This window comes from Caretta caretta, chromosome 1, assembly GCF_965140235.1.
Source record: "Caretta caretta isolate rCarCar2 chromosome 1, rCarCar1.hap1, whole genome shotgun sequence".
Classification (NCBI taxonomy): domain Eukaryota; kingdom Metazoa; phylum Chordata; order Testudines; family Cheloniidae; genus Caretta; species Caretta caretta.
Genome location: NC_134206.1, coordinates 312038885 through 312051681, shown reverse-complemented (window position 1 = coordinate 312051681; position 12797 = coordinate 312038885). Strand labels below are relative to the sequence as shown.

The 12797-nt window shown below is 41.3% G+C and overlaps 1 protein-coding gene across 3 annotated transcripts in view; it reads left to right on the top strand.

Annotated features, from left to right (window-relative positions):
* SLC13A1 (solute carrier family 13 member 1) overlaps window positions 1-12797 on the top strand; it is a 67975-nt gene that overhangs the window by 12023 nt on the left and 43155 nt on the right. For 2 of the 3 annotated variants that reach the window (XM_075124455.1, XM_048836914.2), the window contains exons 2-6: window positions 5004-5132; window positions 7981-8117; window positions 11718-11905; window positions 12012-12069; window positions 12158-12206. In XM_075124455.1, coding sequence (XP_074980556.1) covers window positions 5004-5132; window positions 7981-8117; window positions 11718-11905; window positions 12012-12069; window positions 12158-12206 — 561 coding nt within the window. Of the gene's footprint in view, window positions 1-3638; window positions 3834-3938; window positions 4151-5003; window positions 5133-7980; window positions 8118-11717; window positions 11906-12011; window positions 12070-12157; window positions 12207-12797 lie in introns of all 3 variants that reach the window. The other variant, XM_075124454.1, reaches the window with a different exon arrangement.

The window sequence follows — 12797 nt, the reverse complement described above, 5'->3', positions numbered from 1 at the left end:
GGCCCAAGAGACCCCGATCCAGGGAAATAATATGCAGGAGCAGATCAGGATATCCACTGATCTGACACCAAACCAGGAGAAGGAGGTAACTGAGATGATCAACCGATACCAGGACGTGTTTTCAATCAAACCAGGTCGGACCACCGAAGCATATCACCACATTATCACAGACCCTTTAAGGTAACTTTAAGACCCTATTGGGTCCCAGCGGCAAAAAGGGAGATCAAGGCAGAGGTAAAAAGGACGTTGGAGCTGGGAGTCATTGAAGAGTCCCATAGTCAGTGGTCAAGCCCGATTGTGTTGCTGCCCAAACCCGATGGCACCACTAGATTTTGTAATGATTTTCGCCGGCTGAATGAGATATCCAGATTCGATGCATACCCCGTATCGACGAGTTAGTTGACCGCCTGGGCAATGCCTGATTTTTGACCACCCTTGATTTAACAAAGGGATACTGGCAGATTCCCCTTGCCAAAGATGTGAAAGAAAAGATGACATTCTCTACACCAGAGGGTCTGTTTCAATATACTGTCCTTCCTTTTGGACTGCATGGGGCACCTGCCACCTTCCAGTGTCTTATGGAAAAGCTCCTATGGCCCCATACCAGTTATGCAGCGGCATACCTGGATGATGTGATTATTCACACCCCCGACTGGGAAACCCACTTAGAAAAGGTGGAAGTGATTCTGGACATGCTAAGATGGGCTGGCCTCACAGCCAACCCAGCCGAGGCTAAATACCTTGGCTACATTGTAGGAAGGGACATGGTCAAGCCCCAACTAAACAAACTAGAGGCTACCCAAAATTGTCCCCGGCCGAATCAGAAAAAGCAGGTCCGGGTATTCCTGGGGGTGGTGGGGTACAACCGACGATTTAATCCCATTTTCGTACCAGAGCGAGTCCCCTGACAGACCTGATAAAAACCCGGGGTCCAGACATAGTGAAGTGGAAAGATGCCACAGAGAAAGTATTCATAAATGATCTGGAGGATGGTGTGGATTGCACTCTCAGCAAATTTGCGGATGATACTAAACTGGGAGGAGTGGTAGATACGCTGGAGGGCAGGGATAGGATACAGAGGGACCTAGACAAATTGGAGGATTGGGCCAAAAGAAATCTGATGAGGTTCAATAAGGATAAGTGCAGGGTCCTGCACTTAGGACGGAAGAACCCAATGCACAGCTACAGACTAGGGACCGAATGGCTAGGCAGCAGTTCAGCGGAAAAGGACCTAGGGGTGACAGTGGACGAGAAGCTGGATATGAGTCAGCAGTGTGCCCTTGTTGCCAAGAAGGCCAATGGCATTTTGGGATGTATAAGTAGGGGCATAGCGAGCAGATCGAGGGACGTGATCGTCCCCCTGTATTCGACATTGGTGAGGCCTCATCTGGAGTACTGTGTCCAGTTTTGGGCCCCACACTACAAGAAGGATGTGGATAAATTGGAGAGAGTCCAGCGAAGGGCAACAAAAATGATTAGGGGTCTGGAACACATGACTTATGAGGAGAGGCTGAGGGAACTGGGATTGTTTAGTCTGCAGAAGAGAAGAATGAGGGGGGATTTGATAGCTGCTTTCAACTACCTGAGAGGTGGTTCCAGAGAGGATGGTTCTAGACTATTCTCAGTGGTAGAAGAGGACAGGACAAGGAGTAATGGTCTCAAGTTGCAGTGGGGGAGGTTTAGGTTGGATATTAGGAAAAGCTTTTTCACTAGGAGGGTGGTGAGACACTGGAATGCATTACCTAGGGAGGTAGTAGAATCTCCTTCCTTAGAAGTTTTTAAGGTCAGGTTTGACAAAGCCCTGGTTGGGATGATTTAATTGAGGATTGGTCCTGCTTTGAGCAGGGGGTTGGACTAGATGACCTCCTGAGGTCCCTTCCAACCCTGATATTCTATGATTCTATGATTCTATTCATGGATCTACAGACAGCCCTCTGCAGTAACCCCATGCTTATAGCCCCAGACTTCAACAAAGAATTCATTTTACAAACAGATGCATCTGAAGTAGGATTGGGAGCTGTCCTATCGCAGACAGTTGGAGATGAAGAACACCCAATCCTCTATCTCAGCAGGAAACTCCTCCCGAGAGAGCAGAAGTTTGCTGTGGTTGAAAGAGTGCCTCGCTGTGAAATGGGCCATGGACACACTACATTATTACCTTCTCGGACGACAGTTTACCCTTGTGACCGACCATGCACCCCTGCAGTGGATACAGCGAAATAAAGAGAAGAATGCAAGGGTGACCAGATGGTTCCTGTCCCTACAACCTTTCCAATTCACCATACAACACCAGGCTGGAAGCCACCTTAGCAATGCAGATGGCTTGTCACGATTACACTACCTGACGTCTCAAGTTGCCTAACCCCAAAGTGTTGAGCGGCGGGGGGGAAATATGTGACAGGGTTGGGGCAGATAGCTACAGGAGAGTAATAGAAGGCAGATATATTAGCCCCAGGTTAAGTAGGTCCCTTTTCCCTGGGTAAGGTAACAGGGAAGGGTCCAGAACAATCAGGAACCTTCTGGAGACAATTAAGACAGACAGGCTGATTAGAACACCTGCAGCCAATCAAGAAACTGCTAGAATCAATTAAGGCAGGCTAATCAGGGCACCTGGGTTTTAAAAAGGAGCTCACTTCAGTTTGTGGTGTGCGTGTGAGGAGCTGGGAGCAAGAAGGCACCAGGAGCTGAGAGTGAGAACGTGGACTGTTGGAGGACTGAGGTGTACAAGCATTATCAGACACCAGGAGGAAGGTCCTATGGTGAGGATAAAGAAGGTGTTGGGAAGAAGCCATGGGGAAGTAGCCCAGGGAGTTGTAGCTGTCGCACAGCTGTTCCAGGAGGCACTCTAGACAGCTGCATTCCACAGGGCCCTGGTCTGGAACCCAGAGTAGAGCGCGGGCCCGGTTTCCTCCCAACTCCTGGTCAGACACAGGAGGAGTTGACCTGGACTGTGGGTTCATGAAAACGGCCAAACTAAGGGCTGCTGTGAAGCTGCAAGGCGAGCAAATCCGCCAATAAGCACAAGACCCACCAAGGTAGAGGAAGAACTTTATCACACTTAAACTAAATGTATGAAGTAATTTCAGGCCAGCAACTTCTGAGGCTTGAATGGCTCCTGGTATGCCAATTCCACGTTGGCAGAACAATCACACTGGATAAGGGTTTTTCTGGTACTTCTTCTTGGCACTGATCTGATCTCAGTAGCACGTAAAAGTCTAGTACAGAAGTCATTGAGCCTCAGTGGAAAACTCCCATTATAAAATTAAACAACCAAAATGGGGGGAAAATCATTCACTGAATCCTTCAGAAATAGCTGCATTAAGCAAGTAAGGATTTCACTGAACCTGACAAAAATCCTGGACATTAATTTGACTTTTGGGGGCCTAAATTTTGCTGATATCAGAGAAACTACATGAGATACTTTCATGCATATTCCAATGTAAACACCATACACAGCAATGCAAAGGATACCATTGCTTGCTTGATTTTCTAAACTATTAATATATTTTTATTGTAAATAAAAGGTGCTAGATTGATGGTCCTGGAGAATGAAGGTGTCTTGTTATCCACGGAACAGACACTATCAGATTGCATCGTTCTCCACCCTGCCTCACAAATCCACCTCTTTTTTTCTGCAGGATTCACCGTTAGTTGGTGGGAATCAGTCCAGTTTCTGCTAAATCTGTGAACAAACATGAAAATTATTGTCAAACGTGGTAGAAGTTTTGCAATACAGACACTTCAGCTTGTTTCACATAGACCAAAAACTGCCAGTAGAAGGAATAATGTTTGGCCATTACTCCCTGGGCTGGATCTGAACCAGCCTTTCTAAGGTAAAAACTGTATCCCATCATTTATCCCCAAAGCTACATCTTTTAATATTAGCCATTGTACATACATATGATGATCGTAACAAGTGGTGCCATCATCTCCATCAGGGTATCAAAGTCCATGACAGAAGCTGGCTGCTCCCAACCAAGATAAATATATTTGCAATAACTGTCAAAGATCATGCAAATCTCAGATTGGACTATTCAGTCACATGAGACATTGCAAATCATCTACATCACAGCCTGCAATTCCCACCGTCTCTCGTAGATGAAAGGATGCCAACAATACATATGCCATTTTCCTCTCCTGACCTCACATGGTAAGAAAGGTTCTGTAGCACTTTTTTCAAGAAGCAGAAGTATAAACCAGAGCTGTGCAAAATATGCCTAACAGAATTCCAAATACAATGCATTTGGTTTCAGTACAAGCCCAAAGCTCTGAGCAGGTTTGGCCAAACTCCAGTTTTGGTAATTTCATTCTATCTACCCCAATTCCTTCTACAGCTTCAATTGCTACCGCAGTAGCTGCATTTCAGTGGCGAAGGTAAAGTGAACCCTGTGTTTCAGGATTCAGAATGAAAGACCTGTTAAAACTGCAAGACATAAGGACAACTGTATCGAAGCAGACTGGGTGAAATCCTTGCTCCATTGATGTCAATGGCAAAATCTAATTATCTTCAGCAGGGCCAGGATTTCACATACTGCCTGTATGGGAGTTCTTTGGGCAATCATAAATATCAGAAGGATATTTTTAGTTGCTGGGGGTTATGATTTATTGTAATTCTTGGGTGAAGGGCGGTTCCTGGCATAATCTACTTACATAATCGTAGTTTCAAAATGTCTCCTGAAGTGCCTGGAGCAAATGGTGGGTGTTTCTTTTTAATGGTGCATGTTTATAAACAGAGAAAAATAATAAATAAAATAATAAATGCATAAAATAATGTTGTTTTGTCATAATGTTTGTTATTATTTATAAGGATATAAATCAAATTATCTGCTTTTGATGATAATATTAAGTACAATTAAGCTTTGGGCCCCAACTCAAAGCCCAGTAAAGTCATTGGGAGTCCTTCTATTGACTTCAGTGGGCTTTGGATTGGTCCCCTATACAACTGTAGGATTGTTTGCCAGATGAAGCCAATCTTGTTTTTAATGATGTCTTGTGTATTCTAGGAAGCAGAATGTGCATACACGCTGTTTGTGGTTGCGATCTTTTGGCTCACAGAAGTTCTGCCACTGGCTGTTTCAGCTTTACTTCCTGCCTTAATGTTCCCATTGTTTGGTATTATGGCATCCAAGGAGGTAACCTTCCTCTTCTTCCCCATCTTCTTACGCTTCACATATTATATAGCCATAAACTGTGGAATCCCCAAAGAAAGAACTGGCGTAATGCTGCAATTTCATCAGCTGTTTTTACTATGTGTTTCTGCAGCATCTATCACAATGGGACCTCAAGCTCAGGACTACTCGCATGCTCAAAGTTAAGCACACAGCTTAAGTGTTTTTCTGGACCGAGATATATTCAATCGGTTCCATCTCATGCTCAAACCTGCAGCAGAAGCCAGCACAAATTATTGCAGGCATCATCTCCTAGCCAAAGTTGTCTCATCTGTGAAATGGGGATAATAAAATGTATCTCCCTTTGCAAAGTGCTTTGAGATCAATAGATGAAAAAGTGCTATGGACATGCAAAGTGTTATTAATGTTACACTACATTACATCAGAAATATGACATACTAAGGGCCCAATAATGCCTACCTTGATATCAGTGGGAATAGATACCAGTTGATTTCAAACCAGAAAAATATTTAAACATGTGAACAGTCCTGAGCTTGAGGCACCATTGTGACAGGCACTGTAGAATCATGCCCTAAATCCTTATATCTCAAAGTGTTTGCTATGGAGAGGTAGCTGGATGAATTAAAGATCAAATGGACTAATGCAGCAGGTTTTCACCTTTAGCTTAGTTCATATGTGAAATGTGCTTGATGATCTTAGGCTGCTTACATCATTAACCTTATTATTACGACTGTCAAACGATTAAAAAAATTAATCGCGATTAATTGCGTGATTAAAAAAATTAATCATGATTAATCACGGGATTAATCGTGCTGTTAAACAATAATAGAATACCATTTATTTAAATATTTTTGGATGTTTTCTACATTTTCAAATATATTGATTTCAGTTACAATACAGAATACAAAGTGTACAGTGCTCACTTTATATTTATTTTTTATTACAAATATTTGCACTGTGAAAAATAAAAGAAATAGTAAAAAGAAAAGGAGTACTTGTGGCACCTTAGAGACTAACAAATTTATCTGAGCATAAGCTTTCGTGAGCTACAGCTCACTTCGAAAGCTTGTGCTCAAATAAATTTGTTAGTCTCTAAGATGCCACAAGTACTCCTTTTCTTTTTGAGAACACAGACTAACACGGCTGCTACTCTGAAACCTGTCAAAAGAAATAGTATTTTTCAGTTCACCTAATACAGGTACTGTAGTGCAATCTCTTTATCATGAAAGTTGAATTTACAAATGTAGAATTATGTACGAAAAATAACTGCATTCAAATGTAAAACTTTAGAGCCTACAAGTCCACTCAGTCCTACTTCTTGTTCAGCCAATCACTCAGACAAACAAGTTTGGTTACAATTTGAAGGAGATAATGCTGCCCAATTCTTGTTTACAATGTCACCTGAAAGTGAAAACAGGCATTTGCATGGCACTGTTGTAGCTGGTGCCGGAAGATATTTTTGTGCCAGATGCACTAAAGATTCATATATCCTTTCATGCTTCAACCACCATTCCAGAGGGCATGTGTCCATGATGATGATGGGTTCTGCTTGATAACTATCGAAAGCAGTGCAGACCAACGCATGTTCACTTTCATTATCTGAGTCAGATGCAACCAGCAGAAGGTTGATTTTCTTTTTTGGTGGTTCGAGTTCTGTAGTTTCTGCATCTGAGTGTTGCTCTTTTAAGACTTCTGAAAGCATGCTCCACACCTCGTCCCTCCCAGATTTTGGATACCACTTCAGATTCTTGTCAAGTGCTGTAACCATTTTTAGAAATCTCACATTGGTACCTTCTTTGCACTTTGTCAAATCTGCTGTGAAAGTGTTATTAAAACAAACATGTGCTGGGTCACCAACCAAGACTTCTATAATATGAAATATATGGCAGAATGTAGGTAAAACAGAACAGAAGAGTTCAGTCACAAATTTCTCCCCCAAGGAGTTCAGTCACAAATTTAATTAGCATATTCTTTTTTTAACGAGCATCATCAGCATGGAAGCATGTCTTCTCGAATGGTGGCCGAAGCATGAAGGGGCATATGAATATTTAGCATATCTGGCATGTAAATACCTTGCAACACTGGCTACAAAAGTGCCATGCGAACACCCTGTTCTCACTTTCAGGTGACATTGTAAACAAGAAGTGGTCAGCATTATCTCCTTCAAATTGTAACCAAACTTGTTTGTCTGAGTGATTGGCTGAACAAGAAGTAGGACTGAGTGGACTTGTAGGCTCTAAAGTTTTACACTGTTTTGTTTTTAGTGCAGTTATGTAACAAAAAAAATCTACATTTGTAAGTTACACTTTCACAATAAAGAGATTGCACTACAGTACTTGCAGGAGGTAAATTGAAAAATACTATTTCTTTTGTTTACCATTTTTACAGTGCAAATATTTGTAATAAAAATAATATAAAATGAGCATTGTACACTTTGAATTCTGTCTGGTAACAGAAATCAATATGCTTGAAAATGTAGAAAAACCTCCAAAAATATTTAATACATTTCAATTGGTATTCTATTGTTTAACGGTGAGATTAATCTTGGTTAATTTTTTAAATCGTGATTAATTTTTTTGAGTTAATCGCCTGAGTTAAATGCAATTAATTGACAGCCTTACTTATCCTCTTTCTTCCATTGTTTCACACCTATTTAACTCCATGTACCCAGTGATTCACATGGATTTAAGCGATAACACTGACCTAATTAAAACAAAATGGGACCTTTCCCGCACATATTTCAATGCATGCCTTAACTTGTTTCTACTGAGGCTGATATTTTTTATTTGGTCATATTAAAAATGATAGCTAAAAAGCACCTGTTTCATTAAGAAATTGTTTTTGATTTCAGGTGGCGTCTGCTTATTTCAAAGATTTTCATTTGCTATTAACTGGAGTAATTTGTTTGGCCACATCAATAGAAAAATGGAATTTGCACAAGAGAATTGCTTTGAAAATGGTGATGATGGTGGGTGTGAACCCTGCATGGTATGTACTAAATACTACATTGGAATATGGTAATGCTCATGAAAAACTTGGTAGTACAGAAATAATTGCCTACAGAGGGGTATTGTTTTGTTCCAGGCACCTTTTGCTGCTGAAATAAAATGAAAATATGTGAAATGCTTTGATTGAACTATAGTAGGTGAAACATTATTCTTTTGCTGAAATTCTAATGATAGGGATAGGTAGGATATGAATGAGTTCTATTTCTAATGCCTCTGATATTCACAATAACTAGTAATATTCAGAACAAATATATCATGAATTTGTGAATATATTTAAGACTCATATTTCTTAATGATTGATTGTAAAGCCCACAACTGAAGAGTCATGTAACATGCTTATTATTAGTAATTTGTATTTCAGAAGTACTTGCAGTGTTCTGGGCACTTTCAAAATCTACTGTAAGACAGTCCTCAACCCTAATAGTTCACAGTTTAAGGTAGGGAGGACAATAAGAAAGGTGGAGGAGAGGGGGGAAAACATACAAAAAGAAAATTGAGAGCCTCAGCTCTCTAGACCGAGCCTCCTCTTTGCCATTATCTGTGAAGAAAGCAGGTACCAAACAGAACTGAACTTCTCCAACTCAGGCTATGTCTACACTACTGTACCACTGCAGCTGCGCCATTGTAAGGTCTCCTGTGTAGCCGCTCTATGCCAGCATGAGAGAGCTCTTCCGCTGGCATAATTAGACCACCCCCAATGAGTGGCAATAGCTACATCAGCGGGAGATGCTCTTCCACTGACATAGCACTGTCTACACTAGCACTTTTTTCAGTGTAAATTTTGTTGGTCAGGGGTGTGGGTTTTTTCACACCCTTGACCGACAAAAGTTTTGCCGACAAAAGTGCTAGTGTAGTCATAGCCTCAGAATGGTCAAATGATGCGGTGAAGGAACTGAAAATACTCATCACACATTCATCTCTTGATAATGAGCTAGCGATATCATATGAAGTGAATACCCTACCCTTGGCTTCTGAACAAGAAGGCTCTGGGTGAAGTAGAGGCCTCCATCAGCATCTCAGTAAGACTGGACAGGAAATGTGCTGTGTCAGTCTGGCTCCCCAGAATATGAGATTCTCATAATCTTACTTTAAGAAACAGACGTTAAAAGCTAGACGTTAAAAGGCCAGACAAAAAGAAGTCAGATATTAGTGGTGGAAAATGCCTATTAGATCATCTAATCTCTCCTTCTGGCAGTGCAGAATTATCCCTATTCTCCAATGCTTTGTCTGCCTTAGTTTTCAATAATTTCTTAAATGGGCCTTCCACCTCTTCCTTTAATAACTATTCTCTTCCCTGACAGGTTTTATTATTAGAAAAATCTTCCTGCTACTCTACATTTTACTGTGTTCAGTTTTCTCCCATTACTCTTAACTACCCTCCTTGAGCCCCCTCAAGAATTCTATTCCTTCCTTGATGTTCATGCCCTTCAAATATTTGTACCGAGCTTTTGTATCTTCCCCTCCTCATTGGTTAGCCAAGCTTTGCACATTAGCTATTTTAATCTTTCCTAATCACTCACACTCGCCAGTCCTTTCATCTTGGCTGAAGTCTAGTAACCTGGCAGATGACCTGAATGCTGTGCTGAGGACTCGGCTGGGTAGCCCCCTGTGCAGTTATGGAGAAAGGAATCCTGCCCTCAAGCTGGAGGTAGACCATTCCACAGGCAATACTGAAACTGTGAGGATTGCAGCAGTTCTGCCCTGACCCCACCCAACCGCTAAACCACCACCTCCTCTTGAGAAAGTTCTAAGTAGTGGAGGTTCCTTGAGCCTCACCCTCAGCCCCATCCAGCTCATGCCCAACTCTCACATGCCTTCTGCAAACTACCAGGCACAAGCTTTCTGTGCTGAGCTCTCTGTTCCTCTGAGCAGCAGCCTGCACCCGAGCCCTGCCCTTGCATATAGGAACCACAGCAGTTTCTCTGACAGGGAAGACTATAAAGCCACAGAAGTGAAAGCTGGGTTTGCCCATTTTTTCTTCTTCCCTAAATCCCCTCCAGTTTTGTACTATGTATTTTGCATTTCAAATACAGCTTTTTAGATGCAGTGTCACAAGTAAAATACAGAGAAGCCTACAACCTTGATAGTTTGAGATGTAGTACCACCACTTCGTATGCAGGCCAAAATCATACAGGGTGGAGATGCTTTCTTAGTCAACCAGGCTAGCTGTGTTTTAAATGAGCAGTTGTGACATCTGTGCACCATCTGACCTGGAGTTCAGGTTAGAACTGTGCCCTAGACCTCAACACAGACGAGAGGTGAAATCCTGGTCTCATTTAAGTCAATGGGAGTTTTGGCATTGACTTCAATGGAGCCAGGATTTCATTCAAGAATTCAACAGACAGTAGGCTCCATCCTCAGGTCTGGCCAAGCTGCACTGTGCTTTGGTTTTCTTGGCATCCAGAAAGGCCCCTGAGGGCCATGAACAGCTTCGCATGGCATACCTTAGAATAGCCTTGAGGCTACTCTAAATTACACTCATGACTGGGCCACTCCCTTGTTGGCCCCAAGATTAGTAAAAAAACACAGAGATCGCATAGAGTAACCTTTGCCTCACCACCAATTGCACCGTATTTCACTTGCAGCTGAGGATGTAGCCCACAGGGACGAATTGCGTGAGTAAGGCAAACAGGGTTCTCCTCTCATTGTTATATGGCAAAAGGGTATTAGCTTTATTATTCGTTATAAATGAAGCCGTCATCCAAGATTTCATACAAAACCTCACTTGAAATACTGCGGGTGGAACAGATTAGGAAAAATTGAGGTTGAACAGGTTAGGACATGCTCTGTTATTTTTTAGATCAGTGAATCATCAGCTCTTAATCACTGGAACTACTGGGAATAGGTTAATTCTCCAATGTATTGAATGATCCTTTGACATCTGACCATCAAATGTATTAAGTTAATAAGAAATTGTTTCAAAGCAGCTGTCAGTGAATGTCTTCTTTTTCTTTATTTCTTACGGTTGCTCTTAGCTCTGTTAAGGTTGTATGTTTTTCCAGTATAAAAAAAATCTGTTACCAGAGCTTTTGGTCTTCCTCAAAGCCACTCCTCTTCCCCCATTCAAATGCCTCCTGGTCCTGGAGACCCACTTCTCACACAACTCCTACAAGAGACTAACTGAAGATCTAATCCAAAGCCCTGTGAGGTCCATGAGTGTCATTCTAGTGTTTGGGATTAGACTGTAAATTAGCAAGTTCTACAGTCAAAAAAGTACAACTCTGTATTATCACGGCTATTAAAAATGGGCAGAAATACAAGCAGAGAGAGCATCTACTTGTCCAGGGCCTGAATTTAGCCCACTCATTTTTTTTGTGTCTCTATCATGAAAAAGGACTTCTATTTTTAAATGAAAATGTTGCCTTTAGTCATTAGGGAGAGCAATTTGTGTGAATAACTCTTCTTTAATATATTAAAAAAACACAATCAAATTAACAGCCCTTAACACTGGTGTTTTTTATTGTCCCAATTTTTATGCCGAAAAAGTTATGCTTTTGTTTTGAATTGGATGCTGATAGCAGAGGTTAATGGAACAGTAATAGACTGGAACAGTCAAAGACTGAAGTATTTCTCATTTCAGGCTTACGCTGGGTTTCATGATTAGCTGTGGCTTCTTGTCTATGTGGCTTAGCAACACCTCTACTGCTGTTATGGTGATGCCAATTGTAGAGGCTGTAGCTCAGCAGATCATGGGTGCCGAAGCAGAAGTCGATGCCTTGGAGATGAATTATGCAACTGGATCCACCAATGAGGCATTGGAACTTGATGGTGTGCATAGATACTGTTTTGATATTCATTCACCCTCATTCTTCAGTTTGAAAGTGACCAGCTAAATTGCAGTATTTATCTTTCTAATTCCACTAATATTTTACAGAAAGTGTTAATGACTGTGAAGATAGTGACTGGAAAGAGAAAACAAAAGAAGTTCATGGGTACAATTTATGGATTTCATCATTCATATTTTAAGAATTTGTTTAAGCAAAATAGTTCTTTTATTACAGTAAGGAATTTTTTTTCCAGATACAACAATGGTGAGGGTCACACTGTGTGCAAGATTGAAAAGGAAAAGGTATTTAAGATGCGATTATTTTGAGAAAAAAAATCATGCAGTTAGTACATGCTAATTAACATAATTTTAACCTAGCCATCTAATCTAGTTTTTACATAGCACCTCTCACTGTTATCTAAATGTTTATATTTTTATATGTACACATATATACGTAGATATTTAAATACACATTACATGCACATAAGAAGTGGAAGACTGGACTTTTGAAATGACCAGGGAGGAGTATAAAAACATTGCTCGGGCATGCAGGAGTGAAATCAGGAAGGCCAAATCACACTTGGAGTTGCAGGTAGCAAGAGATGCTAAGAGTAACAAGAAGGATTTCTTCAGGTATGTTAGCAACAAGAAGAAAGTCAAGGAAAGTGTGGGCCCCTTACTGAATGACGGAGGCAACCTAATGATAGAGGATGGTGTGGATTGCACCCTCAGCAAGTTTGCAGATGACACTAAACTGGGAGGAGAGGTAGATACGCTGGAGGGTAGGGATAGGTTACAGGGGGACCTAGACAAATTAGAGGATTGGGCCAAAAGAAATCTGATGAGGTTCAATAAGGACAAGTGCAGAGTCCTGCACTTAGAACGGAAGAATCC